Below are 27,089 nucleotides of genomic sequence, written 5' to 3'. Positions count from 1 at the left end.
CACCCGAACCTCCGAGTCCGAGGAGGTAGCAGCGAGTGGCAGAAGGCATGGCGAGTTGTGCTCCACCCACTAGAGAGAGAAGGCAGGGCCAGGCGAGGGCGGGGGAGACGAGAGCCCGCTGAGGGGTCCCGTTCCCACCGGGGCACCTGGAGGCTGACCCCCTCACTGCCTGGCACCTGCGGGGGATTGAGGGAGGGAAGACCCATAGAGCCCCAGCCTCCCGGGAAAAGGGAAGAATTCACATCAATGAACACCCTGCCCTTTATAAATAACTACAGGTTAACTGCGGAGAATGCCTTTCCTGACAAAGCAGGCCTGGCCTGTGTGGTAGCTCTGTTCCAGGGAGTCAGGGCTGGCCCTGGTACCGCGGGCTGAGACCACACCAAGAGCGCGTGAACCGAGAAGGGTGTCTGTAAACCCCCTCCCCATTCACACGCTCCTACTGCCCTGTATCTCCTCCTTCTTCCGGGCAGGAGTTGGGTCAGGTCTGCGCGCACTTGTGAGTCCAGCACATTAAGGTTCTGTACTCTTGGGGAGAAGACCTGGGTGCTTAGCGGAGCCAGCCTGGTAGGAAATAGTGCCCGCCCCTCATCCTGACGACAGGTGACACTTAAGAACAGCTTGCAAAACATCCCCACTGACTTATCATGTATGTTCTCCCCTCAGAAAACACCCAGCAGACAGGAGGAAATGGAGACACAGCGAATAAATTCAGATGTTTTATTCTGGAAAGCACATGTGCACAGAGTTTCAACACAGAAAATTAACCTGGGAGTGAATGCCGGAACAGATCGGCTACCGACCACCATGCAGCAAGGTGAGTGACACGGACCCGCTGGCCCTCGGAACCCCACAGTGCCTGCAGGAGGGTGAAAAACCAGGAGGCTGAACCCCTACACACTGCCCAAGAGAACGCAACAGAAGTGGCAGGTTCCTAATGACGAGAAAAACTTACAAATAGAATCAAAACTGATTCAAGTCATACAGTGAAAGGACAAAAGGAAAAGGGAAAGAGATCAATATGATCTGAAACAACTGTTTTAATAGTAAGTTGCTGACCTTTTGTTGGACTCCAGTCCAAGATGCCTGAGGACGGGCCAGTGCTTCTGCACGGGGTCGCCCCTGGAGGGGAGACAGGCCCTGTCTACGACCCTCTGCTCATCCTGAGGGCCCCGCCCGCCCCGTGAGGGACACGGAGGACAGGGCCTGGTCTGTCAGTGCCCGGATAGTAACGGGTCCTCTGGACTTGCTGAGCGTCGGCGGACCCAGCACCCTTGGCATCCCCAGCCTTCCTCTGTACATCTGACTGGGCTTCTGTAAGATCTGAGATCACCTGCGAGAGGAGAATGCTGGGTTTCAAAGAGTGTGTCCTGGCCTCGTGACAAGTCATACTGTCCAGGCATTTTGGCACTTTCTTTCCTTGTGCCTAACAGAGTCCCTCCTCCCCTGCCAGCAGATGCCAGCCAGTCCCTGTAATTAACACAAGGGTCATTAATATTAGCAACAAGCTGGACCCAACGAACCAGTGAAACTGACTTTTTTCACCTGTCTTCCTTTTATATTACTCTGCCAGTTAATAATCTATTCCTGTAACTCTACTTCCTTGGGATTTTATTAATTCAGTAGCAGCTTCATCTAAAATCTGTTGGTCTTAATGATACTGATGTTTCTAAAGGCCAAGCAAATGGCTCTTTCTCAATCTTGTCTCGTAAGAGTCTCAAAGTCTCTAAAGAGAAAACTAAATTAACTGATTAGCTATGCATCAGGTAAGCAACTCACATCATTAAAAAAAAAACCAGATAGACAAGTCTGATTACTGTGCTTGAAATGTACTAAAAGAAAAAAAAAAAGTATTAACATATCAAGTTACTATGATGATTATTTTAATAACCTTCAGTAAAAGCCCACAAATGTTTTCCATTCAAGAATGCCTGGGATTTAAAAAACAAACAAACAAACAAAAAAAAACCTGGGGATAAAATGTTCTAGGCCAATATATTTCAGACTGCAGGGCTGGTTCTAATTTAGAACTGACTACAGACCTGGAGTTAAGGGATAGAAGTGCTGACAGTCACACCCAAGACTGTTAACTGCCCTTTTGCTCTATCACTGCGTCGGAGAACTTTCAGAAATCATTAATGACTGTGAGTTAGTAAGGCAAAAAGCTGTGAAGAAAAATGGTAATAAGAACACAAGTGATAAAGGGCTAGAAAAGATGCACAACCGTTTTAAAATGAAGATGGCTTGGAAGGAAAAAGGGATAAAAGAATTAGATCATCCGAATGTTATAAGAAAAAAAAATGCTTTTGGTTTTCCTGATAAATGGCAAATCAGAATCATTTTCCCTCAGATTTCACAGCCAATGTTTTCTTAATGTTGTATCTTCAAGTTGCCATTTCCTTCCAAGTATGTTAACTGCATAAAAATGAAACCCCGGGAAACACCCGGGAAAGAAAAATCTTCTCCCTTCTCAAAGAAAACGAGAGACCCTTTCATGACTATTAGACCGAACCATCGCCCTCTCCTTCCCATACTGTCACTTGCATTTCAGAGAAGAGAACGGCTAGAGCCTCTTGTGCTTCATTTTTGAAGCCCTCTGGAGCAAGGAAGCTGTTTCAACTTTTGTAACGGAGGTAAGGGACAACAGAGAAGAAAAAGGACAGTGGAACACTCTGAGCCAGCTCAACTCAAACAGGACCAAGCTCCTCGCTGTCCATGTGGAAAATGAAACTTTGATCTTTACCAAGTAAGTGACTTTTAAATATTTAACTTTTTACTCAAGATAAAAGCACGAATCTCTCCTAACTAGAGTAGTATTAAAATGTGACTATTTTTTCTTCAAAGGGGAAAAGAGGTGGATTAAAAAAAAAAGGTCTGTCTCCTTGCAAGCAAAACAGAGAAAAAGGTATTATTGTTGTTACTATAATTATTAAGCCACAGACACATAAAATCCACAAACTGGATTGGGGTGGCTTTGGAAATGCAGTATCATATCAAAGGGGCAGACTGTTTTGAACATTCTGTACAGATCGGGCTGAACAAGAACCAAAGCAAACCTCCCCCACAGCGGTGACACGCCTCGGGCCCCGGGAGAGACAGCACAGCCTGCCCCGGCAGCGAGGTTGCGAATCCTCTTGGGCACCGCGTGGGTCATCCCGCCGAGTCTGCAGGTGAGGCTGAAGGGTTCTGGCGGCACCCAGTGCGAAGCACGTGCATCACTGGACCAATTTCTGAATGGACTTTTATAAATATATACAAATCAGTTACAGGCACTTGAAATGTCTTTGGCTGGAATAACCCAACATTGCAAGATAATGTATTCACAGAGTGTCCAGGCCCAGGCTGGCTTCAGCAGGCGATGATTATGGTTCTTTCGGTCTCTCTTGGCAAACGGCAGCTGTGGGATTAGGCGTCTGCCAAAGCCACCTAGGAGAGAGCAAGACGGCCAACAGGTCACGCAGCAACGCCCAGGTAACTCAGCCCCATCAGCTCTCCTACTGAGGCCCTGGGCCCAGCCCCAAACCCAGGGAGTCACACGCATGCATCTGCCAGACAGGGGAATGATTAAAGCGCTAAAAAGATCAAGCTCATCTAGGAGGTAATGAATAGAAGTCGGCTGATCTCAGGAAGCTCCGTGCTGAGATGGGCCAAGTGTCAGCACCCTGGGAGGTGACCAGCACGCTGACCCACGCGGAAGGCGGCAGCCCTCGAGGTTAGCTGTTCTCCAGCGGAGAACTGTTTTTAATACATAATTTTTTTAAGTAGTTTTTTTTTAAATTATTTTATTTGGCTGGACCAGGGCTCAGTGGCAGCATGTGGGATCTAGTTCCCTGATCAGGGATCGAACCCAGACCCCCTGCACTGGGAGTGCAGTCTTAGCCACTGGACCACCAGGGAAGTCCCTACTACATAATTTGTTAACGATCTAATTTTCATTTTGCTTGTTTTGTTTTTTTGGCCACACGGTGTAGCATGTGGGGTCTTAGTTCCCCGACCAGAACACTGGAAGGACAGAGTCCCAGCCACTGGACCCAGGGAAGTCCCTCCAGTGGAGATATGAGAACGTTTTTTTCCCACCAAAGACGGGTATATGGTTGAAAATGCAACACCATGTTATAGGCTGAGGGGCAATGGCTGCTGATAGACAGGAACTAATTTCCCCAGAGAAAAGGAATCACCCACAGTAAGTGGAAATAGGACTAACTGGGACTTTACCCAGAGACCTCCAGAGCAGTCCCGGGCCAGACCCCACCCACCGCTCACCTTCTCGGGACAGAATTCAGGATTGCTCTGACGCAGTTTGCTGGGTCTGCCTTTGATAACCGCGTAGCAAAACATCGTTATCACCATCACGAAGAGGAAGTAACTGGTGTGCATGAGGTGCAAGTTTATTAACGAGCGGTCATCCTAAACAGAGAGAGCCAACCAGAGATGTCCGCACTGAGTCACTGAGATTTTAAGGCTGGCTTCCTGAAATCAGGGGGCATAACCTCTAGGCTTGCCTCAACGTTCCTTCTCACGTGAGAACCGAAGGTTCTCCTCCTATCTTCTCAAGGAGGAAAGCTGGAGCTCACGGTGTTCCAGATACCCACCCACACCCTCCCTTCCTAAACCGGTACTCTGCTCAAATTCCCCCCGGAGCCTTTAACCCCTGCCCTTCCCTTTCTTTTTGTTCTCACAGCCCTCAAGCTGCACGGCTGACCCCCCAAGTCTGTGTTCCTAACCCCTAGCTACTCCTCCTCAGAGAGGCTGCAGCCGTTCCCCACGTGGATGAGCCCCTGGCTGGAAACGCCAGCCGTGACTCATGCCTTTGATCCCCCCAGGCGCCCGGCCATAGGCCCGGCCAGCTGTTGAGATCCCAGCCAGGCCTCCACTCCTGTTCCTCCTCACAGCTCCAGGCCTCAGGCTCCCTCCCATTTCGTGTATCGGGGGGTAGACCAGTCTTCCTGACACACTGCTTTACAAACTCCCTACAGCCCAGATGCAGGCCGCGCTGGCCTGCTTCTCCAGGGAGACCGAACGCCTCAGTGGGGCCCCGAGGGCCTCGGGAACCGGCCCCCGCCCACCACACAGTCTCGGCTCCACTGCGCGCTCCTGCAGGCCCTGCTGTTCCAATGCCCACAACTCGATACAAGTGAGACATAAGGAAAGAGAGGGACCGGCAAAAAGAGAAGAAATCCACCTGGCAGGTACTGACAGAAGAGAAGAACATTCACAAAAATTCAGTGCAGTCTTTTAAAAGTGGGCTCCAGTCTGAGGAGCAAACAAAATCAGCAAATCACCCACCAGCTCAGAGGACAGGGCCTTCCCTCTGTCTTCTCTTTGTAAAGTCAAAGCCCATCCAGGCATCAATATTTAGCTAGAGTCCCCTCTTCCTATTTTTGTCTGCCTCTCTGAATCCCACACTATGTACTGCTCCTGCCGCCACTAACCACAGATGCTTCAGCGAGGGGTGTGTGCAAGAGGAAGGCTGGCCAGCCTCTCCTGCAGCCCCTCTGAGTTAGCACACAGCTGCAATCAATACGTAACTGCTGTTGGACAAAGTGGAAAATGAAGAACAGAAGCAAAGGGGCGGCATGTCTCGGCAAGTCTCCAGCTCCCCCAGCCTGGTCTCCCCACCCGGCGGTACATCGAGAACGGCAGGAGCTAAGCTAACCCAAGGACGGAGGTAAGTGGGGTCTGCTCTAATGGTTCCTGGACACACACGGACACACAGGATTCTTCTCACTTACGTCTGGAACAATAACTGTAAGCTTGGGGTTTAAAGCATGGTAGACTTTTCCAATGGCCCCCTTGTAACACCAGAAAGGGTTGTAGTCTTGAGCGTATTTTGTGTTGGCATCCCTGGCCGTGGTGAAGATCTTATACCAGAGCGTGGCATTGCTGTAGGTGTCAGGAACACAGTGCGGCGGCTGTCTGCAGGAGAAGGGGGCGAGACACGGCGCTGAGCAGGCCTCATGTGGGGAAGGAGAAATCGGAGACAGCCATATTTTCTTGAGATAAGGCCTATTATGTTTTTGGTTTAGTGACTTTTTTAAAATTAATGAACACAACAGAATAAGAACTAGGCATTGATACTTGAGAGTTTGGGTGTTAGAATTTTGCTTTCAGAATTCAATCCTAGGTCCTCTCACCAGAAAGGAGTCACTCCTTTTAAGCCCATTTTCTCAAATAAGCTAAACTTTGTCACCACTGGAAGTTTTCCATACAAACTTCTCTATCAGCTGTTACAACCAACAGCAAATAATGCTGAACTTGGCCTACAAACCTCCAAACATCTAAAACAGATTAATCCCAGGACAATTATTTGAAAAAGACCCACCCTAACATCCTTAAATAGGCTCTGCCTTGTGTATTTCACGTATTTATAGATCATTACCTCCTTTACAGAGAAAGCAGAGGCAAGAACAGCCTTAAAGGCAAAGCTGTTAACACTGACAGGTGCTCAAAAAAAAAAAAATGAAGCAGAAGTTTCAGCAACAGGAACTGTTTCATGGAAAATAAGGTTCAATTTATACTATCAATTTAAAAAATAACTCTTCCTGGATAATGGAGATGAACAAAATACTGTTCAGAAGTCGTCATTATGGGTCATTATGGTCACAGGATCAGCTCTTACACATCTTTCCTGTGGCTTCTGCTACCAACAGGAAAGGAAGTCTAAAACCTGCAAACACAACCAGATGCTTTTATGACGTTACTGAAAGACTAACCCTCTGATATTTATGTGCAGAAGTTTTACCTCAGAAAAGCAAGTTAAACTGAAATAATCCTATAGACAAGTCCCAGCGATGACAATTCTGCAAGGTAACGTGACGCCAGCTGTCTTGAGAATTTGCTGCTAAAGCATTCTAGTCAAGTTCACGGTAAACAGCCTCTCACATACGTCCATGGGGGTCAGGGAGCACTTACACGGTGACGGGGAACACGCCGGGGTGAGCTGTGAGGGTCATGCAGGCTGTGAACACCACCTGTTCACAATGCCCGTGAAGGGCACAGTCGTCCGAGCTCCAGGATGTGGGCAGGGTGAAGGTAATATTTATCTCCTCCTGGGCTTCCCTGCCTGGAAAAAAAATCAGTGTTTTGGTAAATAAGGCAAGAAATCTTCCATTTATGATTCTCTGGGATTTGACTGAATCCTGAAATCAAACCCACCCAGGAATCCCATCAACCCAGAGAGGTGGGACCCCTGCCTTTGCGGGGGGTTCAGGAATAACAGTGGTTGTTCCGAGCCAGACTCTGAGGCCTGCTGAGCCGGCAGACCCACGATGCGGCAGACACAGCCAGGCCGCTCTCAGCCGCCGCCTGGAGAGGCCACGCCCGAGGGCGACGGCTGGGGCTGTGTGAGTCCTCACCACGCGCACAGTGCGGGAACAGCGCTCAGCACTGCCACTCTGCTTCTGTATGTGTTACTTCACTTGGTGGCCACCATCCCGTGAACAAGCCCAAAGAAGTGTTACTGTAACCCTTTCACATATGAGCAGACTGAGGGTCAGCAGGTCAGACTTAAGAAAGGTCATGGGACAGGTGAGCGATAAAGTGCAAATGAATACCAAGGTATTAAACATCACAGCAAAAGAAAAAGGTCCACCCGCTACATGGAAAACCCAGATGTTGCCCTTACCGCCTTACATGGGAACACCTCTCATCAGGAGGAGCCAGGAGGGGGCTGCCAGGTACTCCCCAGTTCCTTTAAGGACTTTCAAAGGTTCTTGGTAACCAAAGACGATTCCTCTGAGGCCCAAGTCTCTGGCACAAAGCCCGTCCTGATCATTCCAGCTTCCACTACTTCAACTTCCTCCTGATTCACCTATGGTCTGTCCTGGGTTTGGTACTAGTCCGAGGGCAGCGCTCAATGTTCTACAGATGTTTAATATTATTTAACAAGCATTTATACGGCATTTCCTGTCTGCCAGGAACTACTCTTAAGTGCTTGATGAATATTAACTTACGTTATGCTTGTCTCTTTCATATGCCAAAATTGCAAAGGGAAGAGACCAGATCTTTGGCTTTTTCTAATTCCTAGCATTCAGCCCAGTGCATTCAAAAAAAAAACTTAAGACTTAACAGCAATATCTGTAGTATGTACAAAACTCCAACATGATGAGCCAGAATTTAGACAATCTGTGTTTAACAGACTCACAGATACAGAGAACAGACTTATGGTTGCCTCTGCTGATCCCAAACTCCCAATCCTTCCCTCCCCTCCAGCAAACTATTATACAGAATTGATAGACAACAAGGTCTTACTGCACAGGGAACTGTATTCGCTACTCTGTGACAAACCACAATGGAAAAGAAATGATAAAGTGTGTATGTATAACTGAGTTACCTTGCTCTACAGCAGAAATTAACACGACATTGTAAATCAACTATACGTCAATAAAATTTAAAAAACACAAATAAAAAAATGTGCATTTAAGAATGTTAAGACCATAAATAGGCCTTATAGTTTCTTCCCAGTCTCCCACTCTTATAAGCTTTCATTGAGCACCAACTGCATACCAAGCACTTGAATAAGCGAAGATGCAGTAGAAATGGTTCTCCTCCCTGATTCTGTTTAGTTCAAAGTCAACAAAAGGGAAGACACATACAAAAACTAAGGAACAGTCTGAGGAGGAAAACCAGACACTCTAATACTCTGTGTTCTAACAGCTGTGGCCAGAGAAAGCCTGGGGGAGCTGGCTCCCACTCACGTACCCGAGAGCCCGACCTGATGCCCGAGGATGGTGGAATACAGATGCGTGACGTTTCGCGAGTACCCGCCAAAGGGTTTGAGTGGGTCCAGGGTGAGGGTGATGGCTACTGAGATGTTCACTGGGCCCGCATCCTCCAGGGCCTGTGGGGACTGCGTGGACGTCCTGGCCTGGCCGCTGGTCACTGTGCTTTCCAGAGCTGCGGTGTCGTTTGTGAGATGCTTTAACGTTTCATTCTCTGAGACACACAAGTCCAAGTCATTAAACCGCAGGAGAAAAGTATTCCAGTCCTTTGGCAAAACGAAAGAGAACAAGGGTGAGGCGTCTGCGAGTGCTGCCGGCGCAGTCACGGCCCTCCGCGTGGTGCCGCACACGGCCCGCTGCGCCTCAGTCAGTCCTTCAAACGACGGGAGGGCACAGCCTTCAGCTTCCTGCGCTGCCGTCACTGTGTGGGATTCCAAACACTCTCACATTCAAAATCTAAAATATGAACTCTCCATTGGCATGACCTATTAAATAAACTGACTTGAAACAACTCAGGAAAACATGTGAAGGAAAAAAAGTATATCACACTCACAGAAAATCATCTAGCCTCAAGACGACTTGAACAAAAGTAGTAAAACATTCAAAGTATTAAACTAAACTCATTCAGCAGTTACAATTAGCTATTTTTATTATTTTAATTCGAGGATAATTGCTTTACCACGCTGTGTTGGTTTCTGCCATACAACAGTGTGAATGAGTCATAAGTACACATATGTCCCCGCCTTCCTAAACCTTCCTCTCACACCCCCAACCCTCTGGGTACAACTAGCTATTTTTTAAAAATTAAGGCTGCCTTAAAATATTTCCTTAAAAGGTCCCTTTTCTAAACCGAGCTCCTTCTCTCTTGAGAACATGAAACCGCAGTAAATACCCACTCTGATGTTAATACTTTCTCCCCCTCGTCATGGACCCTGGGTGCCACTTTAGGACAGAAACAATTTCAAAAGGGAGGAGAAAAGATGTTCTCAAGCTTCTCTTTATATCTATATTGATGGTTTAAACTATAAATAGTTTTAAAACTGATACCAACATAGTAAAGTACCCACCAGGGTGTTTTTTCATTTAAGCAGAAACCCAAAGATGAACTCAGGCTAGAATGGCAATAACAAATCAACCTAGGCTGTTCCACACAATTCCTTTCTTCCAAGTAACATTATCTACAGAAAGCTGCCAAATGTGAAGACAAACCAAATGACACAGCCAATAACTGTAATGTTAATTAAAAATACTATTTAAGTAATTCCCCAAGCGGTCAAGTCTACTTTTACAGCCCCAGTTTATCAGTATTGGGCGTTTAGTAAGAGGGCAACCAGCAATTTCAAATTACACTCTCTCTAACACCTAAAAACTCAGCAGACCATTCAAGAACATTAGAGCTGAGAATGAATATTCTAGTCTTGCCCCTTCATATTCCAGACATGAGCAAACTGAGGCCCAGAGCAAAGTGGGGACTGTCCAATTCCAGCTGAGGTGAAAGCAGGCAGAATCAGAACTAAGTTTTCTGGTTCACAGTCCCAAACTTTCCCTATATACCCAGGCTCCTTAACTGAAGATAAAATCCCTAAATTAAATCATAAAGTTCTGCAGCGTCCTGCAGCTCTGCTTTCCTGCAGAGTTCGAGTCCATTCTGAAGTTGGCCAAGGCCAATGTCAGGCCCCATTCTGCTTATCAAGGGCTAATTATCCACGCTACATCTTAACCTCTGGCCTTGGCTGAGCATTCAACATGGACTTGAGCTTGGAGGGAGAGGAATGCCAGGATGCTGCAGAACTTTGGTTGTGAGTAGAATGTTCATTTTCAGCCCTAAAGACTCAGGCAGGGTCAGAAAAGGGAGAACTAAGCCAGCCAGTAGGTCTCCTGGTAAGAAACTCTTTGGAAGGGTTTAGTGGGAGAAATAGCTCAAACTTGTTGCTCTGTGTCAGAGAAGGTGGTTCCTCTTGCCAAGATCATCGATAATCCAGAATGGCACAGAGTGAGCACCATCCCCACGCCACTGAGCAGAACTCTGCTCTCCATCCCGAGGCGCGCACACTGCGACAATCATGCAATCCCTACCCCACCCACATTCCCACCACGGAACACACCCAAGAAGGAAAAGGGCAGGAGAAGGCACTCAAAGAATCCACTAAAATGGAAACTAGTTTGTCCTAAAGGAAACTCATCCACCAGGAAATTCACCGTATCAGTGGTTTGGCATAATGTAAACTTATTAACAGGTATACTGTCATTTACCTCTATTAAACAAGATTATTAACTCTGTATTGTTTTCTGATATGCAAGAACATGCTTTTTTGGGGCGGGGAGGGGGGGGGGGCTCTGTGCTGCATGGCTTGTGGGATCTTAGTTCGACCACAGACTGAACCCAGGCCCTTGGCGGTAAAATCACTGAGTCATCCACTGGACCTCTAGGTAATTTCCAAAAACATATAAAATCTGTACTATGACCGTTCAAAAACTACTATATGCCTAGATTAACAATTAAAGAGCAATGCCCAAATAATTCATTTAAACTGACCAAAAAACAAAATCTATAAGGCAAGTTTGTAGATAACTAAAATTTTCCTTGATAAGAAGAAGAGAAATATATTTGGAAATAAGATCCTGCTTTCTTAGAATTCTTTCTTTCCAGTGAAAAGGCTTTCAGTACAGTATAAAACTCCATGACAATATATGGTTTTAAAATAAATGCTTAAGTTTTTTAAAATAGCAATTAGCTAATTTAATGTGAATAGCAAAAAGTTAGTTTTTGAACTTCTTGACACACACTTTACAAATATACTTCCTAAAACACATGCTTTGTTGCTGAAACAGTCTAACTAAAGCTGGTAGCATTATTTAAATCAATAACTATCTGACTAGGTTACTTCCTACCAAAGTGAGTCACTGCAAGATGGAAGGCCAAAAATTCTGAATATGACTCCTCACTGGGATAAATAAAAGTCACAAACCAAAGAAAGGTATGTGGAGAGCCAAAGAAAGGTATGTGGAGAGCCAAAAGGTGTTTTCCCACCCTACAAAGGTCCAGCCCATCTGAGAGGAGAGCTGAGAATTTACTGTACCTCTGCCATCTCTGGTGACTTGATCTCCTTGATCTTGAAGAAATAGCCCAAGGTCAGGAAAGCGATCGCCATGGCGCTGACGCTGATCATGAACACCACCAGGGGCGGCCGGCTGCTGATGTACAGCTTCAGGTTCTCCAGGGGGTTGATGCTGAACATTATTCTGATCAGCTCCACCTGAAAGGAGTTCATCAGAATCACTGACAGACTCGCTGAAGGAAAACCTATGACTCACATGTTTCTTTACTGGGGTTGGGGGGGGGTGAGGAGGTCACACGTTATTGAACCTGAGAACTGTTTGATCATAAATCCATTCAAAAAGACTAGAAGGGGAAAAAAACAAATATGAAATATTAACTGTTATTATTTCCAAATGGTAGGATTTTGAAAGACAGACATTCTTTTGGTTGGAATTTTCTAATTATTCTTTAAGGAACGTTTGCTACCTCCACATTACTTCAGAAATCAGGTAAGTAGGTCAGTGACACGACACAAATACATGCCAACATGTACAAAAATAAGCTGAGGATGCTCTCATTTCCCACCACTGAAGAGTGGAATTCTATTTATTCAACGTTCTGTCCTGTTCACCACACTCCTGCCCATTCCAGCACCTTGCAGAGAGTAGGCACCCAACAAATACTGAATTTTATCACTCCCCTGCTTGAATCCCTTCTGTGGCGTCCTACTGAGGCTTCCTGTCAAGGCCCACAGGGTGTCATGATCCAGAAACCCTGCCAGCCTCAGTAACTCCATTTTCACCAACATTCCCTCCCCCATTCACTGGGCACTGGCCACACTCATCTTTTCTCAGGAGCAGCGCGTCAATTTCTACAGGGAAGTCAGCTGAGACTTAGACAGGGATGACCCTGAACCTGCAGATCAGTCTGGGGAGTACTGCCGCTTTAACAATATTTGTCTTCCAGTCCACAAACCTGGGGTGTCTCTCCAATGATTTATGTTCTCTTTCATTTATTTCAGTATTTCGCAGTTTTCAAAGCACATATTTGCACTCCTTTTGCTAAACTTATTCCTAAGTATTTTACCCTTGGAATTTTTGAACATATCCTACCTGAAGGCTTTTACCTCTGCCTAGAGTCCCTTCCCCCTTAAATTTCCAGGCTTGCTCTTCTTCAAAAGTAGGTTTCTGCTCAGTAGTCAGCTTCTCAGAGAGCCCCTCCATTATCACCCTCCACCCCCAATCTCCCAGAACCCTGCCTCAATTCCTTCACGCTGTTCAGTTAAATTTTTACTTGTTTATAGTCTTATCATCCCTCCTTCTGACTCCATGAGAGCAGAGATGCTGCCCGTCTTGTTCACTGCTACGGCCCCGGCTCCTGGCCCCGAGAACAGCAGAGGCACATAATAAGTTCTTCTATGTATGATCAGGCTACAATACTAAAAACTATTTTTTAAATATGTGCCAGCTTTTAAAGTTGAGAGAGAAAAAGATGCATCAACAGCCCCTAAGAACAGAGAGCAGCCCCCTGCCACAAGCCAGGCTGTGCGCCTGTCTGTCTGCACAAGACTCTGACTCATCCTTCTGTTTTGAGACATAACCTGTTGACCCAGCCCACTGGCTTACCTGCTGTATACCATGCAACTGTATCACAGTCATCTCGGGTTCTTCCCACTGTGTCACTCACAAAGGACACCACAGCAGGCACAAGTGGTTCTAACACAAAGAGGTCACCAGTAGGCCCATCTGCAACCTGACTGTCAGACTCTCCCAGGAAGTCGTCCTAGTTTATATTCCTCTCCCCAGCCCCCCACCTGCAAGGAAAGCACTCGCTCCATTTCCCAACATTCATGCCAACATTTGATATTCTATGTGAAACTGTATCTCACCATTATTTTAAGTTACATCTCTCTGAAGAGTATCTTTCTACTTCTTTATCAGCCATATAGATTCTTCCTAGGTGACTGCCTGAATCTCTGGCCATTCACCAGTAGGATGTTTGTCTGTGTCTTATTAACATTCAAAAGTTTTTTGTTTTTGGATATTTTAGACACTGGACCTTTTTTTCCAATTTTTTCTAAACATTATATATAACTACTCCAAGTCTGTGGGTTTTCCTTAAATATGGCTTATGGTATTTTTGGCCCTATGACAGGTTCTTCATTTTTTTAATGGCTTTATTAAGATAAAATTTGCACACCATGTAATCTACTCATTTAAAATATACAATTCAGTTCACAGATTGGAAAACCATCACCATAGTCAATTTTAAAACATTTTCATCATGTTCTAAAGAAACCTCATATCCTCTAGCAGTAAATGTCTATTTGGGTCCACTTTCTTTTTCAACAGTTTTTTAAAATTTTCTCTTAATCATCTTGTTGGATTGATTCAAAGATAATTTATGCAGCTACCATTGACAGTATCCTTCTAAAAATGACATTTCCCCTTGTTACTAGTTTATACAACAGCAATAGACTTCTGTGTATTGATCTCAATTCCAGACACTTTGCTAAAATCTTTCAAATTCAAATTAGACTGTTTGTAGCTTCTCTTGACAGTAACTCCACAAGGAATAACAGTGTTTCTTTCCAATCCTTGTTTCATCTTCTTTTCTTTTTCTTACTTTGACTAGACCCTTCAGTGAAATGAACAGAAGCAGCAGTAATAGGAATCCTTGCCTCACTCCTGACTTTAAAGGAAATGCTTCTGACACTTCACTAATAAATACAGTATATGCCAAAGATTTCTGAAAGAAATTCCTCATCAGGTTAAGGAAGTACCCTCTATTTCAAGTTTGCAAAGAGAATTTCACTATAACTGTTACATTTTAATGAATGTTTTATCTGCAACCTCTGAACAATCAATTTTTCTCCTTTAATCTGTTAACATGAACTATGCTCTACTGATTTTTTTTCACGATTCATTTGCATTCCTTGAATAAATTTCATATAATCATGATCTTTTAAAACTATATTGCTGACTTATGGTTGCTAAATTTTACTCTGAATTTCCACATCTATTCACAAGTGAGATAATAAAAAATTATAAGCCAAAATCATTCTCTCCTTGACTATATATACTCCCTGACTAGTACAGTTAGGTCATTCTAATATCGTAGGATTAACTGACTGTGTTCACTCCTATTTTCTAGAACAACATATATAAGATATCTGCTTCTTTTTCTGGGAAGCTTGATAGAGTGAAAATCACTCAGTCGTGTCTGACTCTTTGCAACACCATGGATTATACAGCTCTATTCTATAGGCCAGAATACTGAAGTGAGGAGCCTTTCCCTTCCCCAGGGGATCTTCCCAACCCAGGGATCGAACCCAGGTCTCCCGTCTTGCAGGCGGATTCTTTACCAGCTGAGCCACAAGGGAAGCCCCAAAGTTTGATATACCTTGACCAAGAAAACATCTGGACTCAAGTTTCTTTTAGTTTTGTATTTTGATGGGCTATCTTAATTACTTATTCATGCTTTAAAAATAACTTTGACTTCCCTGGTGGTCCAGTGGTTGGAATCTGCCTGCCAATGAAGGGGACACAGGTTCGATCCCTGGTCTGGGAAGATTCCACATGCCTTGGGACAACAAAACCCATGTGCCGTAACTATTTGAGCCCATGTGCTGCAACTACTGAAGCCCTCACACCCTAGAGCCCCTGTTCTGAAACAAGAAGCCACCGCAGCAAGAAGCCCTCACACCAAAACTAGAGTAGCCTCTGCTCACTGCAATTAGAGAAAGCCTGCTCGTAGCAACAGAGACCCAGCACAGCCAAAAATAAATAATTTTTTTAAAAATCTATGTCTTCTATTTCTAGTAATTTTGATAAGACATATTATTTTAGGAAACTGCCCATGTTATATTGGTTTTTAACATTTCTGGCACAGTATTATCTTGTGATTTGTTCAATTTTTACTTGTAGTCCTGTTCTTTTTCATTACAAATGTTGTGATGTGTTTGTCTTCTTCTCTCTCCTTTTAATCAGTCTTACCAGAGCTATATTGTGTTTGTGTTTTCAAAGAAAAGCATTATTTGGGTTTATAGATTATACCTAGATAATTTCTTTTCTTTTTTTAGTAATTTCTACATTTAAAAAAAATTATTTTTCTGCACTGGCCTTCTTTGGGTTAGCTCAGCTTGATTTTTCTAACCTCTGCAGCTGGAATCTCATCTCAGATTTTTTTATTCTTTTTTAGTGGAAGCATTTCAAAATAAACTTTTCTCAACATACTCCTCCTTTACCTGCATTGCTTTCCCTCACCACTACCATCAATCTAATCCATCAGCAAATCTTGTGGATTTTCTTCCCAAAATAATGTCTCAGATCTACCTGCTGTGTCCCATCTTCTTAAGATGATGGAGACTGACCACTGCATCAGTCCTCCACATGTCCCACAGCCCTAAGACCACTGCATCCAAGTGCCCACTGACTGCCCCTGTACCTACATATTCTACATGTCCAAAACTGAACTAACCTGCATTCCTGCCCAACCTGACTCCTCCTCCTGTATTCCATCTCAACCCAGACCTTTGGAAAACATCCTGGACTACTGCTGCCCCATACCCAAGCAACTATTAAGAGCTAAAGATTCTATTTCTTCAACATCTCTTACTTCTGACTCTTCTTTTCCATACTCCTCTGATACTCCCCTTAGTTCAGGCCCTCATCATCTTCACTTGCAGCTACTGCTACGAGTCTCAACTGGATCTTCCTGCTACGGGTCAAATAATTCATCTTCCTGTCAGTGACTTTTTTCAAATGCAAATCTAATCTTGTCACTGCATAATTATCTCAGAGTTCCAAATGACCTAGGGGTAAAGTCCAAGTTCCTTATAATAGCAGTCCACCATAAACTCTGTCTTGTCTCCTTCTTAATGGTTTGCTAACTGCCTACGATTCCTGGAACATATTAGACAATCCTATAGTTGCAGGTCTTTGAGTCCACAGGTCCTCCTGACCGTCATATGCCATTTCTCAGTACTTCAACTCCCCTCTTTCAAGTCCCGGCTGAGGGGTTACCTCATCCTATGAAACATTTCCCACCTCTAGCAGTCCCTTAGGGAGAAGTGTCTTTCACCTTTATGTCCCCACTATACACCAAAAATTTCTCACACAGAATGAAATACCTTACTGCAGCTGCCTGTGTACATGTCTACCTTCCCAACCAAGCTGTAAGCCTCTCACAGATAGATACGATATCTTATTGTCTCTACTTTATCAATATCTAAACACAAAGTAGGTAATTTTATTTTTTTTTAAAGTAGGTAATTTTAAAATGAAGTTTATTAAATGAATCAAATGAATCCAGACTTACACTGAAAAATAAATTAGAAAGTAATTTCAGTAAGATTGCAGAATACAAGACTAATATACAAAAGCCAGTTGTTCTTCTATATTCCAACAAGGAACAAGTTGAGTTTGAAATTAAAAACCACAGTATCATTTACATTAGCATTCCCCTTGCCACATACTTAAGTATAAATCTAACAAATATGTACAAGATCTATATGAGGAAAACTTCAAAACTCCCATGAACAAAATCAAAGAACTAAATAAATGGAGAGATATTTTATGTTCATCAATACAACGATTCAGTAGGTCAAGATGTCAGCTCCTCCCGACTTGACCTACAGATTCAACACAATCCCAATCAAAATCCCAGCAAACTATTTTGTGGGTATCAACAAACTTCCTCTACAGTTTATATGGAGAGGTAAAAAACCAAAACAGTTAATATTGAAGGAGAAGAACAAAGTGGGAAGGTTGACTCTACTTGACTTCAAGACTTACTATAAAGCTACGTAATCAAGACAGTGTGGTACTGGCAAAAGAATAACTGGATCAATGAAACAACAGAGAACTCAGAAAGAGACCAACATAAATACAGTCAGCTGATCTTTGAGAAAGGACCAAAGTCAATACAATGACGCAAAGACAAGTCTTTCGGCAAATACTGCTGGAACAACTGGACCCACACACGCCAAAAAAGATGAATCTAGGCACAGATTTTACACTCTTAACAAAAGCGAGCTCAAAATGGACCACAGACCTGACAGTAAATGCAAAACTACAAAACTCCTAGAAGGTACACTGGGGAAAACCCTGAGTTTGGTGATGACTTTTAAGATAAGGATATCAAAAGCACCATTCATGAAAAAAGGAAGTGGTAAGCTAGACTTCATTAAAATGAAGGATTTCTGCTCTACAAAAGACACTATCAAGAGAATAAGAACACAAGCACAGGCTGGGATAAAGTATTTGCAGAAGACATCTGATAAAGGGCTGTTCTCCAAAATACACAAAGAACTATTAAAATTCAACAATAAGAAAAGAAACAACACAACTTAAAAATTAGCCACAGTGTTTAATAGACATTTTGACAAAGATTTTTCAGATGGCAAATAAGCATATGAAAAGATGCTCTCACATCATATGTCATCAGGAAATGCAAATTAAAACAAGATACCAGGACACATTTATTAGTAAGGCCAAAACTCAGAACACTGACAATACCAAATACTGGCAAGGATGCGGAGCAATAGTCCTCTCTATTCATTAAATAGGATTCAAACAACAAATGTTGGCGAGGACACAGAGAAAAGGGAACTCTAGTAAACCATTGGTGGGAATGTAAATTGATGCAGTCATTATGGAAAACAGTACAGAAGTTCCTCAGAAAACTAAAAATAGAACTACCAATATGATCCATCAATTCCACTCCTGGGTATATATCTGAAGAAAATGAAAATAATAATTCAAAAAGACACACGCACCCCAATGTTCATAGCAGTACCATTTACAATAGCCAGGACATGGAAGCAACCTATGTCCTAAGTGTCCATCAACATGAACGAATAAAAGAAGATATCCCATATACATATAATGGGTTATTACTCAGCCATAAAAAAGAATGAATCTTGACACTTGCAACAACACAGATGGACCTGGAGGGTCTTATGTTTAGTGAGATAAGTCAGAGAAAGACAAATACTGTATGTTATCACTTATAGGTAGAATCTAAAAAATGAAACAAATAAATATAACAAAACTGAAACAGACTCACAGATACACCAAACTAGTGGTTACCAGTGGGAAGAGAGAAGGGGAGAGGAGCAAAATAGCAGTAGAGGGTTAAGAGTTACAAATCACCATATATAAATAAGCTACAAAGATGTAATGGACAGTATAGGGGATACAGCCAATATTTTATAAGACTTCTCAACAGAGTATAATCTATAAAAGTATTAAATCACTATGTTGTACACCTGAAACTAATATTGTAGATCAATTATACTTCAATTAAAAAATAAAATATTAGTAGGTTTCAGAAACAAAATGTCAACAATAAATGAGAGCTCCATTTATTAAGAAAACAATGAAATCTGAATTGCATATAAAATAATTAGGAACTATTCACCACCTGGAACTACAATAATGAAATATTTAGAAAAACAAAAAAATTTGAATTCCCTTCTAGATAAAGCTATCATTAAAACCATATCACTCTAGAATATAAATAAACACATACATATATAAACACACATATACATATAAATACATATATATCTCAACATAAATAACCACAAATTAGCAAGCAATGTCAACATACACCAATTTAATTAGAGCAAGTTCCAGAGGAGGCTATTGGATTCACTTAAAAAGTAAAAGCATTTTTGTGGTTTTTTAGTGAAATTATTAAAAGTCCAAATACTTCATAAACTTAAAATTCCTTTCCACCATTCACAAGTGTTTTCAAAGATGAATTAACAAGGGCTAAACAAATTTATTTCCCCTGCAAAGAATTACAAGAAAATTTCCATCATCCTCTCAACAGTAAATGTCTCACTTTTAATTAAAAAATAAGTTAAGCTCTATGGGGAGGAGGAAGTGGGTGGAGAGAAAGCACACGAGCTGACCTCTCTCCCCTACACTCACGCATCCCAACCCCAATCGGAGACGTTCACCAGGATGGAGACAAGAGCTGACCTGGGCTGTGGACCTGCCTCTCTGCAAAGTCTAAGGAGGTAAGGTACACAGAACACAGTCAAGGGCCAACTTCACAGGTGTGAGCGCACACGACTAAAGTCCATCGATTCAGTGCCCAGAGCTCTGAGACTAGTTTAATGACAACACTAAACATCAGGTTGTAGTTTTTTAAGTAAGCAAAAGGCAATGCTAAGATTATCCTAGGGTTAACTCCAGCAACCCACAAGTTAGGAGATCCTAAAAATGGGGAGAGAGGAGGCTGTTACGAACTTTCTAGAGACCAGCCTGGCCATACATGCCAATAGCACTAAAACTCAAGCACACTCTTACTTCTGTGATTCTGCCTCTAAAAAGTGAACCTGAGAAAACCCGCACTGCTGAAAACAAAGACTTAACTACTATGACAGTCATCTTAGGAGTATATAAAATTTTAAGAACTGGAAAACCAGCTATCCAACAATAGGAGGGAAATGGTTAAAGTATAACATAGCCCCAGAAGGAAAACTATGTAGCCATTAACACAGATCTAAAACACACAAAATGAGGTTATTTTAGGTTTTTAAAATATGAGAGCTACACAAGCACCCATATGGGAAAAAAACACATAACACACCCTCAAATGCAAACAAGGGTGGTTACTTTTAGATGGTGAGATTATATGTCTTTCTTTAACATTTCCATCACGAGAATGTATTTCTTTTATAATAATTTCTAACTAAAATTTATAATTGACTGTCAATCGACCCTGCTGGTCTCCTGGTCTAAATAAAGTTTCATTAAACCTTAATTCTATTCATTCTCTTCATTAATAAAGGCAATAAACAGGAAAGAAAATTTGTTAAACCCACCTAGGGGAAAAAAAAAACCACAAAACAAAAAACAGGACAGTTGTTTAGTATGTCCTGGTGCTAAAGAAAGGCAAAGCTCAACTTGTGGCAATCTGTGTTTGGATTTATGAGAAACCAAAACTGAAATCAGAACACTGACTAGACTCCAGACAACCCGGTACTGCGTGCTCCTGGGGCAGGTGGTGCAGAGAGCTTCCCCAGACAAGCGTGGGCTCCTCCCTTAGGGCAGAGGTTGAGAGAGGTTGGGGTGGGGTGCCCAGGATGGTGAAGGGTCCCACAAGGCATAGGAGAAGAGTGTCAAGGAAGAAGTATCAGCCAAATACTGCTGAGACGTGACCCAGCATCAGCAGTAACAAAAGAAAGGCTCTCTGAGTTCTCGGTGTTTTAGAAAGAACTCAGGTGAACTGAGCTTGCATGACACAATCCCCCACCTGGAGAGACCACTGGAGATCCCTGAAACCTCGCTCTCGCTGGGGGGAATCAGCCGGTAAAGAGATGATAACAGGGGGTCAGCACTGGTTCCAGTGAGAGGGAGGAAGCCAGCACATCCACAGGCAGAGAAACAGCCAGTAAAAGAGGAAGGCCTCCCAAGGGGACAGTGAGGGCAGAAGTAGATAATTTAGCAATTATAATATTTTATTGAAAAGGAAGTAAATTAACATTCATCATGCCAGATACACGAGTCCTCTCTGCATCTCTCTCCCCCTCTCCACAGCCCACATACTTCAAAGGATACCACGTGGCAACCTGTTCCAGTTTAAAAGTAGAATCTTTGCACAAGATGGGAATTCCACACTCCAGATGATATTTCCTAAACAGTTCCTGACTTATTTTAAGTTACACTAAACCACTACTTGTGACGCAGATCAAAAAGTTCACTTCACATGAACAACAAAACCACCATTTTATTAAACTGAATTTTCGACCTTAGGCTAAATGAGAAATTCCTTAAAACTTTCTTATATAAAAGTCACACCCTTTTCAAAGTTCTGAGGAGACTAGGAGTCAGGGAAGTGGTGGAAGAACTCACAGGGGGACTGTGCGGGGAGGGTGAGGGAGGCAAGCTTTTTCTAACACCCGCTGAGGGAAATATGCTGGTCTTATGCTAAGAGAAAAGGCCAGGCAGTCACCTTGATGTGGGAGAGGCTCATTCTGAGTGTAAAAATTAAAGCAGCCTTTCTCAAGTATCCTGTGATGTTTGACACAGTCAAAGGGCTTTAAGGCTGGTTGCTATAAACCCTAAGGCTATGACAAAACCCACTGGGAAAAAAAAAAAAAAAAAAAAACCCTAAGGCTAATAAAGAACATTAATGGATGCGATGCCAGATTATCCAAGACTCAGCAGAGATGAGGACACGGGCTCGTGTCACAGAAACCCTGGGCGATCTCAACACCCAGCTCTCCAGCACTGAGAAAGCACCTCCTTCCCCAACAAAAAAGTGAGTGCAAATGGAAAAGACCCTCAGAGAGGCAAATGCAGAGCAACAAAGTCTAAGGGAAACATCAAGGTCTCCATAAAGGTCTCGACTCTAAAGCCGAGGTCTGGGTCTCAGTCCTTATAACCTCCCAGTGCAATGGACACCAAGGGCCACCCCACCTTCCAGCTGCCAGGACCTCCTCACCTGGCTGCTCTTCCTTCTCACTCTTCTTCAAAACTTGGGGTCCCCCCTGGGCTTCAGCTGGGCCTCTGCTCAAGATGGACACACTCATTCACAGCTTTCTGTCAATTTCACCTACTTCCTCACTCCAGATGGAAACATCCATCTACTGGAACATTCCACGGAGAGGACCCACAATCCAGCTCAAAGCCTATCCAAAGTCTCCACATCAGCTCCTCTCTACCCGGGGACCCCTGCCGGCCATTCTGGACTCTCTCCTACACCCCAACAGTTACGGGTTACCAGCCCCGCTGCTCCCACGCTGCAGTGTCTCTCAACAGTGGCTTTTCTCCAGCCCCGCTGCCTCCTTCAGCCCAGCTGGACTCCAAAGGCATCCTGCTCCTCTGGGCTCTCATTTCTGTGACCCGTTTCTGCACACCTCCTTCCTCGGGCAGGGCCTGGCCCTGGGAAGGTGCTCAACAGTAACATCTAACATTACCACCCACTTTCATGAGTGAAGCACAATGTTCTAAGAGTTTTGCACATATTTTATCCTCATGACATCTGTACTTTACAGATGAGGAAATTCAGGCATAATAAGGAAGTTGGCTAAGCTGCCCCAAGTCCTAAATGAACCTGGATTCAAGTCCAGTCAGACTTCAGGGCCTGGACATTAACCAAGTGCTCCACCGGCTCCCAGGAGATGTTAGGGGTTTGAATACAGAGTCCACCCCATCAAATGAAACACGCACTGAAGAGCAGTCATACAGTTTTGCAGTTAAGACATCAACAGCGATATAAGTAGAAACCTCTCTCATTAGGGGTTAAGGATCATGCTTAATAGCCACCATTTAAAATGGGCTGAGGGCCAGGCTCCGTGCCAAGTGTTTTACATACATATTTTCTAATCCACACAACACTGCTAAGTAAATATGCCTATCCTCATTTTACCCAAGAGGAAACTGAAATCAAAAGGGGGTAATTTATACAAGATTATATTACAAAACAGTCACAGGAAGTACTCAATTAAGATTCTGACTTAATTCACCTGACCTCAAAACCTGTGCCATCAATCACAAAACCAGGGTTGATAAGTAGTTTTCAAGTCAAATGCCTGATAGGAAAAAAAAAATTCACATACCTTGGATAGTGTATTTTAGCTGACTTCAATATGAGCACAATTAAGACTGATTTTTTTCTGAAGTTTAAAATGGTTACCTTATTTCCCATCTCTTTAGCAAGGCAACTCCCACTTGAGCACTTTCACCAAGGGTATAAAGCAAAGATGAGTGGAATCTCCTGCCAATAGTTTCTTGTTTCTTAATCTCATACAACTTACAATGCAGAAGAGACTCTCAAAAACTTGTTTCACCCAACAAGTTTAAATGATCAAAAGGGAAATAACAGAAAGCATAAAGTTTCAGTTGCTAAATGTGCATTTTAGGCAATAACAGTACTCAAATAAAGACAAAAGGATAACAATGTGCTGCTGCTGCTAAGTCGCTTCAGTCATGTCCAACTCTGTGCAACCCCACAGACAGCAGCCCACCAAGGCTCCCCCGTCCCTGGGATTCTCCAGGCAAGAATACCGGAGTGGGTTGCCATTTCCTTCTCCAGTGCATGAAAGTGAAAGTGAAGTCGCTTAATCGTGTCCAACTCTTAGCGACCCCATGCACTGCAGGCTACCAGGCTCCTCCATCCATGGGATTTTCCAGGCAAGAGTACTGGAGTAGGGTGCCATCGCCTTTTCCGAAAACAATGTGGGCTGATATAATTTTATGACTTATTTTCCAAAATTCAGACTTTGGCTGTATTTCTACTTACTTGTAACTACTTAATGCATTGCTCCGTTTTCAAAATCATGACAAAAAAATCATGGGAATTTCCAACAAGATCCCTCTTTTTAACAAATAAATTCATCTTAGTCCCAAAATTGAAAATAACTCACCTCTTTGTTCTTAGTTTTTTTAACTGCTGACCTACTTAAAAACCAAACTGAAAGTATCTTTGGATTGAGATGTAATGATTTGGGGTTTAATTAACAGATACTTAAGAAAAAAAATCATGAGTGATGACAAAATTAAATGAACACAACATGGAATCATAACATCTGAACACAGTGTAAAGATTGGGATATATTCTGAAAATAGCATTTTAAAACAAATAGCACAAAATGGCAAATGACAGTACTCTGCAAACTATTACCATCAGACATTGTTCTACAGTCCCCAGGTTTATAGTTATACACAGAAAGAGTGGCATACCTCTGGTATGGAAATGATAATTTAAGGATTTGTACATTTACCAAACAAATCCTAAATGGAAATTTAATTTGCTAAAAACTCTTATAATCTTTCCTCCATTACCTTTTTTTTTTTCATTTTAACTGGAATGTCTCAGTGAAAAAAAATTAACTTTTCTTAAAAAATTCTAAAGTCCTCTCACAAGTCAGTATCACTCTGTAGCAGGTTAATAGTGACAAAAACATCCCACAGATCGGCCATTCCTGCCAGGACCACTCTTTTTCAGACACTTGACTGTAACAAGGAGGAGACAGAGCAGTGGGGAGAGAGGGAAGAAGAGTCAAAAAGGAGGAGTAAAAAGTTTAGCTGGTCCCTAGTATGTTTAAAGAAAAGCTAAGGTTGAAGCCAGTGAAGTCCTAAGACTAATCATAACATTCCAGGGCAATTACATGGTGTCCTGTCTGAACAGCCTCAACAGTTCTTCAACAACTGGGTAATAGAAACAAACAGCATCTCTGTGAAGTGATGCTTCATTAACTAAATGTCATTAAAAACACTCAGGTGATGACTAAAAGTCTGTCATTCATCACTGGGCTGCAGCCAGAGTGGCAGAGATGTTACTAGATCTGTGTTCTTGCAAACTAAACACAGGCACATAAACCACTCGAGGACAGCAAATTTAATTCCCTGATTGTTAATACCAGACAGGAACTACAATCAGCATCTTTTTTCATTGTCCTTAAAATAAGTTAAGCACCTGCTTCATGTCATTGGCTGTTTAACAGAACAAGACACACACATCAAATGCAAACAATTCTCTGTAACCCAGAAAACCACCAGAAGCCAGACTCAGTAGCCTGTGTTTTTCTGAAGCAGAAAAGCATTTAACCCTTAACCAGCTGCCTCTCCCAATACTGCCAGACACCTACTGCCTAGCTACCTAGACCGGGTGCCCTTCCACCAAAGGCCCAAGCTTTTTCATCTCCCAGCAAATCTGGAATGACCCAAACCCTCCCCATCCTTCCAAGTCCACCTCAAAAGTCACTTCCTTCAAGGTTATGCGGCAGCCTGGATGGGACAGGGCTAGAGGGAAAATGGATACATGTACATGTATGCCTGAGTCCCTTCACTGTTCATCTCAAACTATCACAACATAGTTTGTTAGTCGGCTGTACCCCAACAAAAAATTAAAAAGTTTAAAAAAAGTCACTTCCGTTACGAAGGTTTTCTGATCCTAATCAGAAGGAAATCTCTAGTCGCTAGTATCTCTATATGGCAATTAAGTCCTGCCACGTTTTATCGCCCATCCCTTTCTCTAATTAAGTCCCTTGCCTGCAGAAACTATATTTGCACTTAGGTCTGTCTCGCTTCCCGGCAGCAGCTGCAGCTCCCGCCCCGACAGCGCAGGTGCGCTCCATCAGCATTTGTGATCCTACTATCCAGACGCCGGCGGCAGCCCTGATTCCAGTACATCTCAATTAGGCCACAGAAATTCTTCCCGAACCTTTACTAGGAAGTCAACACGCGGCCTCCTTACTCCCAGAGTAAACGCGCTTGGAGTCATAAAGTGTATCTCAGTTGCACAACAGGTCTATTTCCTTTGAGACTTAGATGCAGTGAGGGAGCAGGAGGGTGCTTTTATCATTCAAGCCTTAACCGAGCACTCATCTACAGATGGGATACAAAAAGCTCAGACTCCAAGCTCACCAAAAAGAGTGCTACAGGGACAAACCAACAGTCATCGCCAACCCTGGGGTCGTGCCTCCCGCTACCTCCCGGAGACGGCTCACCTTTGAGGCGGGAAAGTAGCAATTCAGCAACCACAAGCTTTCCTGCTTTCAGGCAGACCGCAAAGCATCTCATCATTCAACACTCAGCCAAGGCTGTCATCGGCTGAGAACTAAACTACAGACACCGGATTCTTCAACAAAGGCCCCCTCACCAGCTGTCCACCGATTATGGTGTTTACACGATTGAAAACAGCACAACAGGCCTCGTCTTATTCCAGAGGGTGCCTATCAAGGGAACTAGAATTACCGGCCTCTAGATTACCTTGAAGCCACTCAATTTAGTTTATTAAAATATGAGTGAGGATGAAAAAAAAATATAGGAGTGAAGATGATAATCCACCCCCGCTCTGGTTAGTTACCAAGCTTGACACAAAAAAATACCACTAGTTCACTTCAAGTGCCTGCACGTACGCAAGTCTCTCCCTCCCATCATGAAATGTGTATCCTTCCCAAGCAGAATAACGCAAACGCGACCCAAAGTCAACAAAGGCAAACTACCAACACGTTCCCCGTGCCAAATCCAAATTATCCAGGCCTCGGCTCCAGACGTGGAAAGTCCTGCCATCTCGAGGGCCTCCAGGGAACGCTGGCTCCGGGGACGCGAGTGGACAAACACCGGTGGCGGGCGGCCGAGGCCACCAGCCTAGGCCGGACAAGGACCAACCCCCATTGGCAGCTGGAGCGGGGGCTGCAGCCCGAGACGCGAGGGCGAAAGCCGGCCAGCTCATCCCCTCCCGGCCCGCGTCAGCCCCGGCCGAGCCCCGACCCCCGCCCGCCCTGGCTCACCCCGCCCCGGTGGGCAGCGGCGCGCCCCGGGCCCGACCGGGCCAGCTGCTCGCCGGACGCCCGCGGCCGCTCG

The 27,089-nt window shown here is 43.6% G+C and overlaps 1 protein-coding gene across 4 annotated transcripts; it reads right to left on the bottom strand.

Annotated features, from left to right (window-relative positions):
* Positions 1-706: 706 nt before the first annotated feature.
* Positions 707-27,089, bottom strand: TMEM248 (transmembrane protein 248). Of its 4 annotated transcripts, none has more exons than XM_061153360.1 (7): positions 27,017-27,089; positions 11,801-11,977; positions 8,701-8,986; positions 6,913-7,063; positions 5,733-5,916; positions 4,264-4,407; positions 707-3,426 (listed from the first exon to the last, which is right to left on the bottom strand). In XM_061153360.1, exons 2-7 carry the CDS (start codon positions 11,957-11,959, stop codon positions 3,406-3,408), a joined length of 945 nt encoding a protein of 314 aa, XP_061009343.1. In that variant the 5' UTR covers positions 11,960-11,977; positions 27,017-27,089; the 3' UTR covers positions 707-3,405. The 4 variants fall into 4 exon arrangements, with proteins under 4 accessions (XP_061009343.1, XP_061009342.1, XP_061009340.1 ...); XM_061153359.1 differs by lacking the exon at positions 27,017-27,089 and adding an exon at positions 26,729-26,810 and having other exon boundaries at positions 8,701-8,934; XM_061153357.1 differs by lacking the exon at positions 27,017-27,089 and adding an exon at positions 26,733-26,810.

Source organism: Dama dama, chromosome 10 (assembly GCF_033118175.1).
Source record: "Dama dama isolate Ldn47 chromosome 10, ASM3311817v1, whole genome shotgun sequence".
Taxonomy (NCBI): domain Eukaryota; kingdom Metazoa; phylum Chordata; class Mammalia; order Artiodactyla; family Cervidae; genus Dama; species Dama dama.
Note: the sequence above shows the minus strand (reverse complement) of the source record. Positions and strands in the feature narration are given on the sequence as shown.

Coding starts and splice junctions, on each gene's coding strand:
- TMEM248 (XM_061153357.1), bottom strand. CDS start 26,795: ATGGCAGGACTTTCCACGTCTGGAGCCGAGGCCTGGATAATTTGGATT. Junction 11,978..26,732: donor GGATTTGGCACGGGGAACGT/GTTGGTAGTTTG, acceptor AACTCCTTTCAG/GTGGAGCTGATCAGAATAAT. Junction 8,987..11,800: donor AGTCACCAGAGATGGCAGAG/GTACAGTAAATT, acceptor GTTTTGCCAAAG/GACTGGAATACTTTTCTCCT.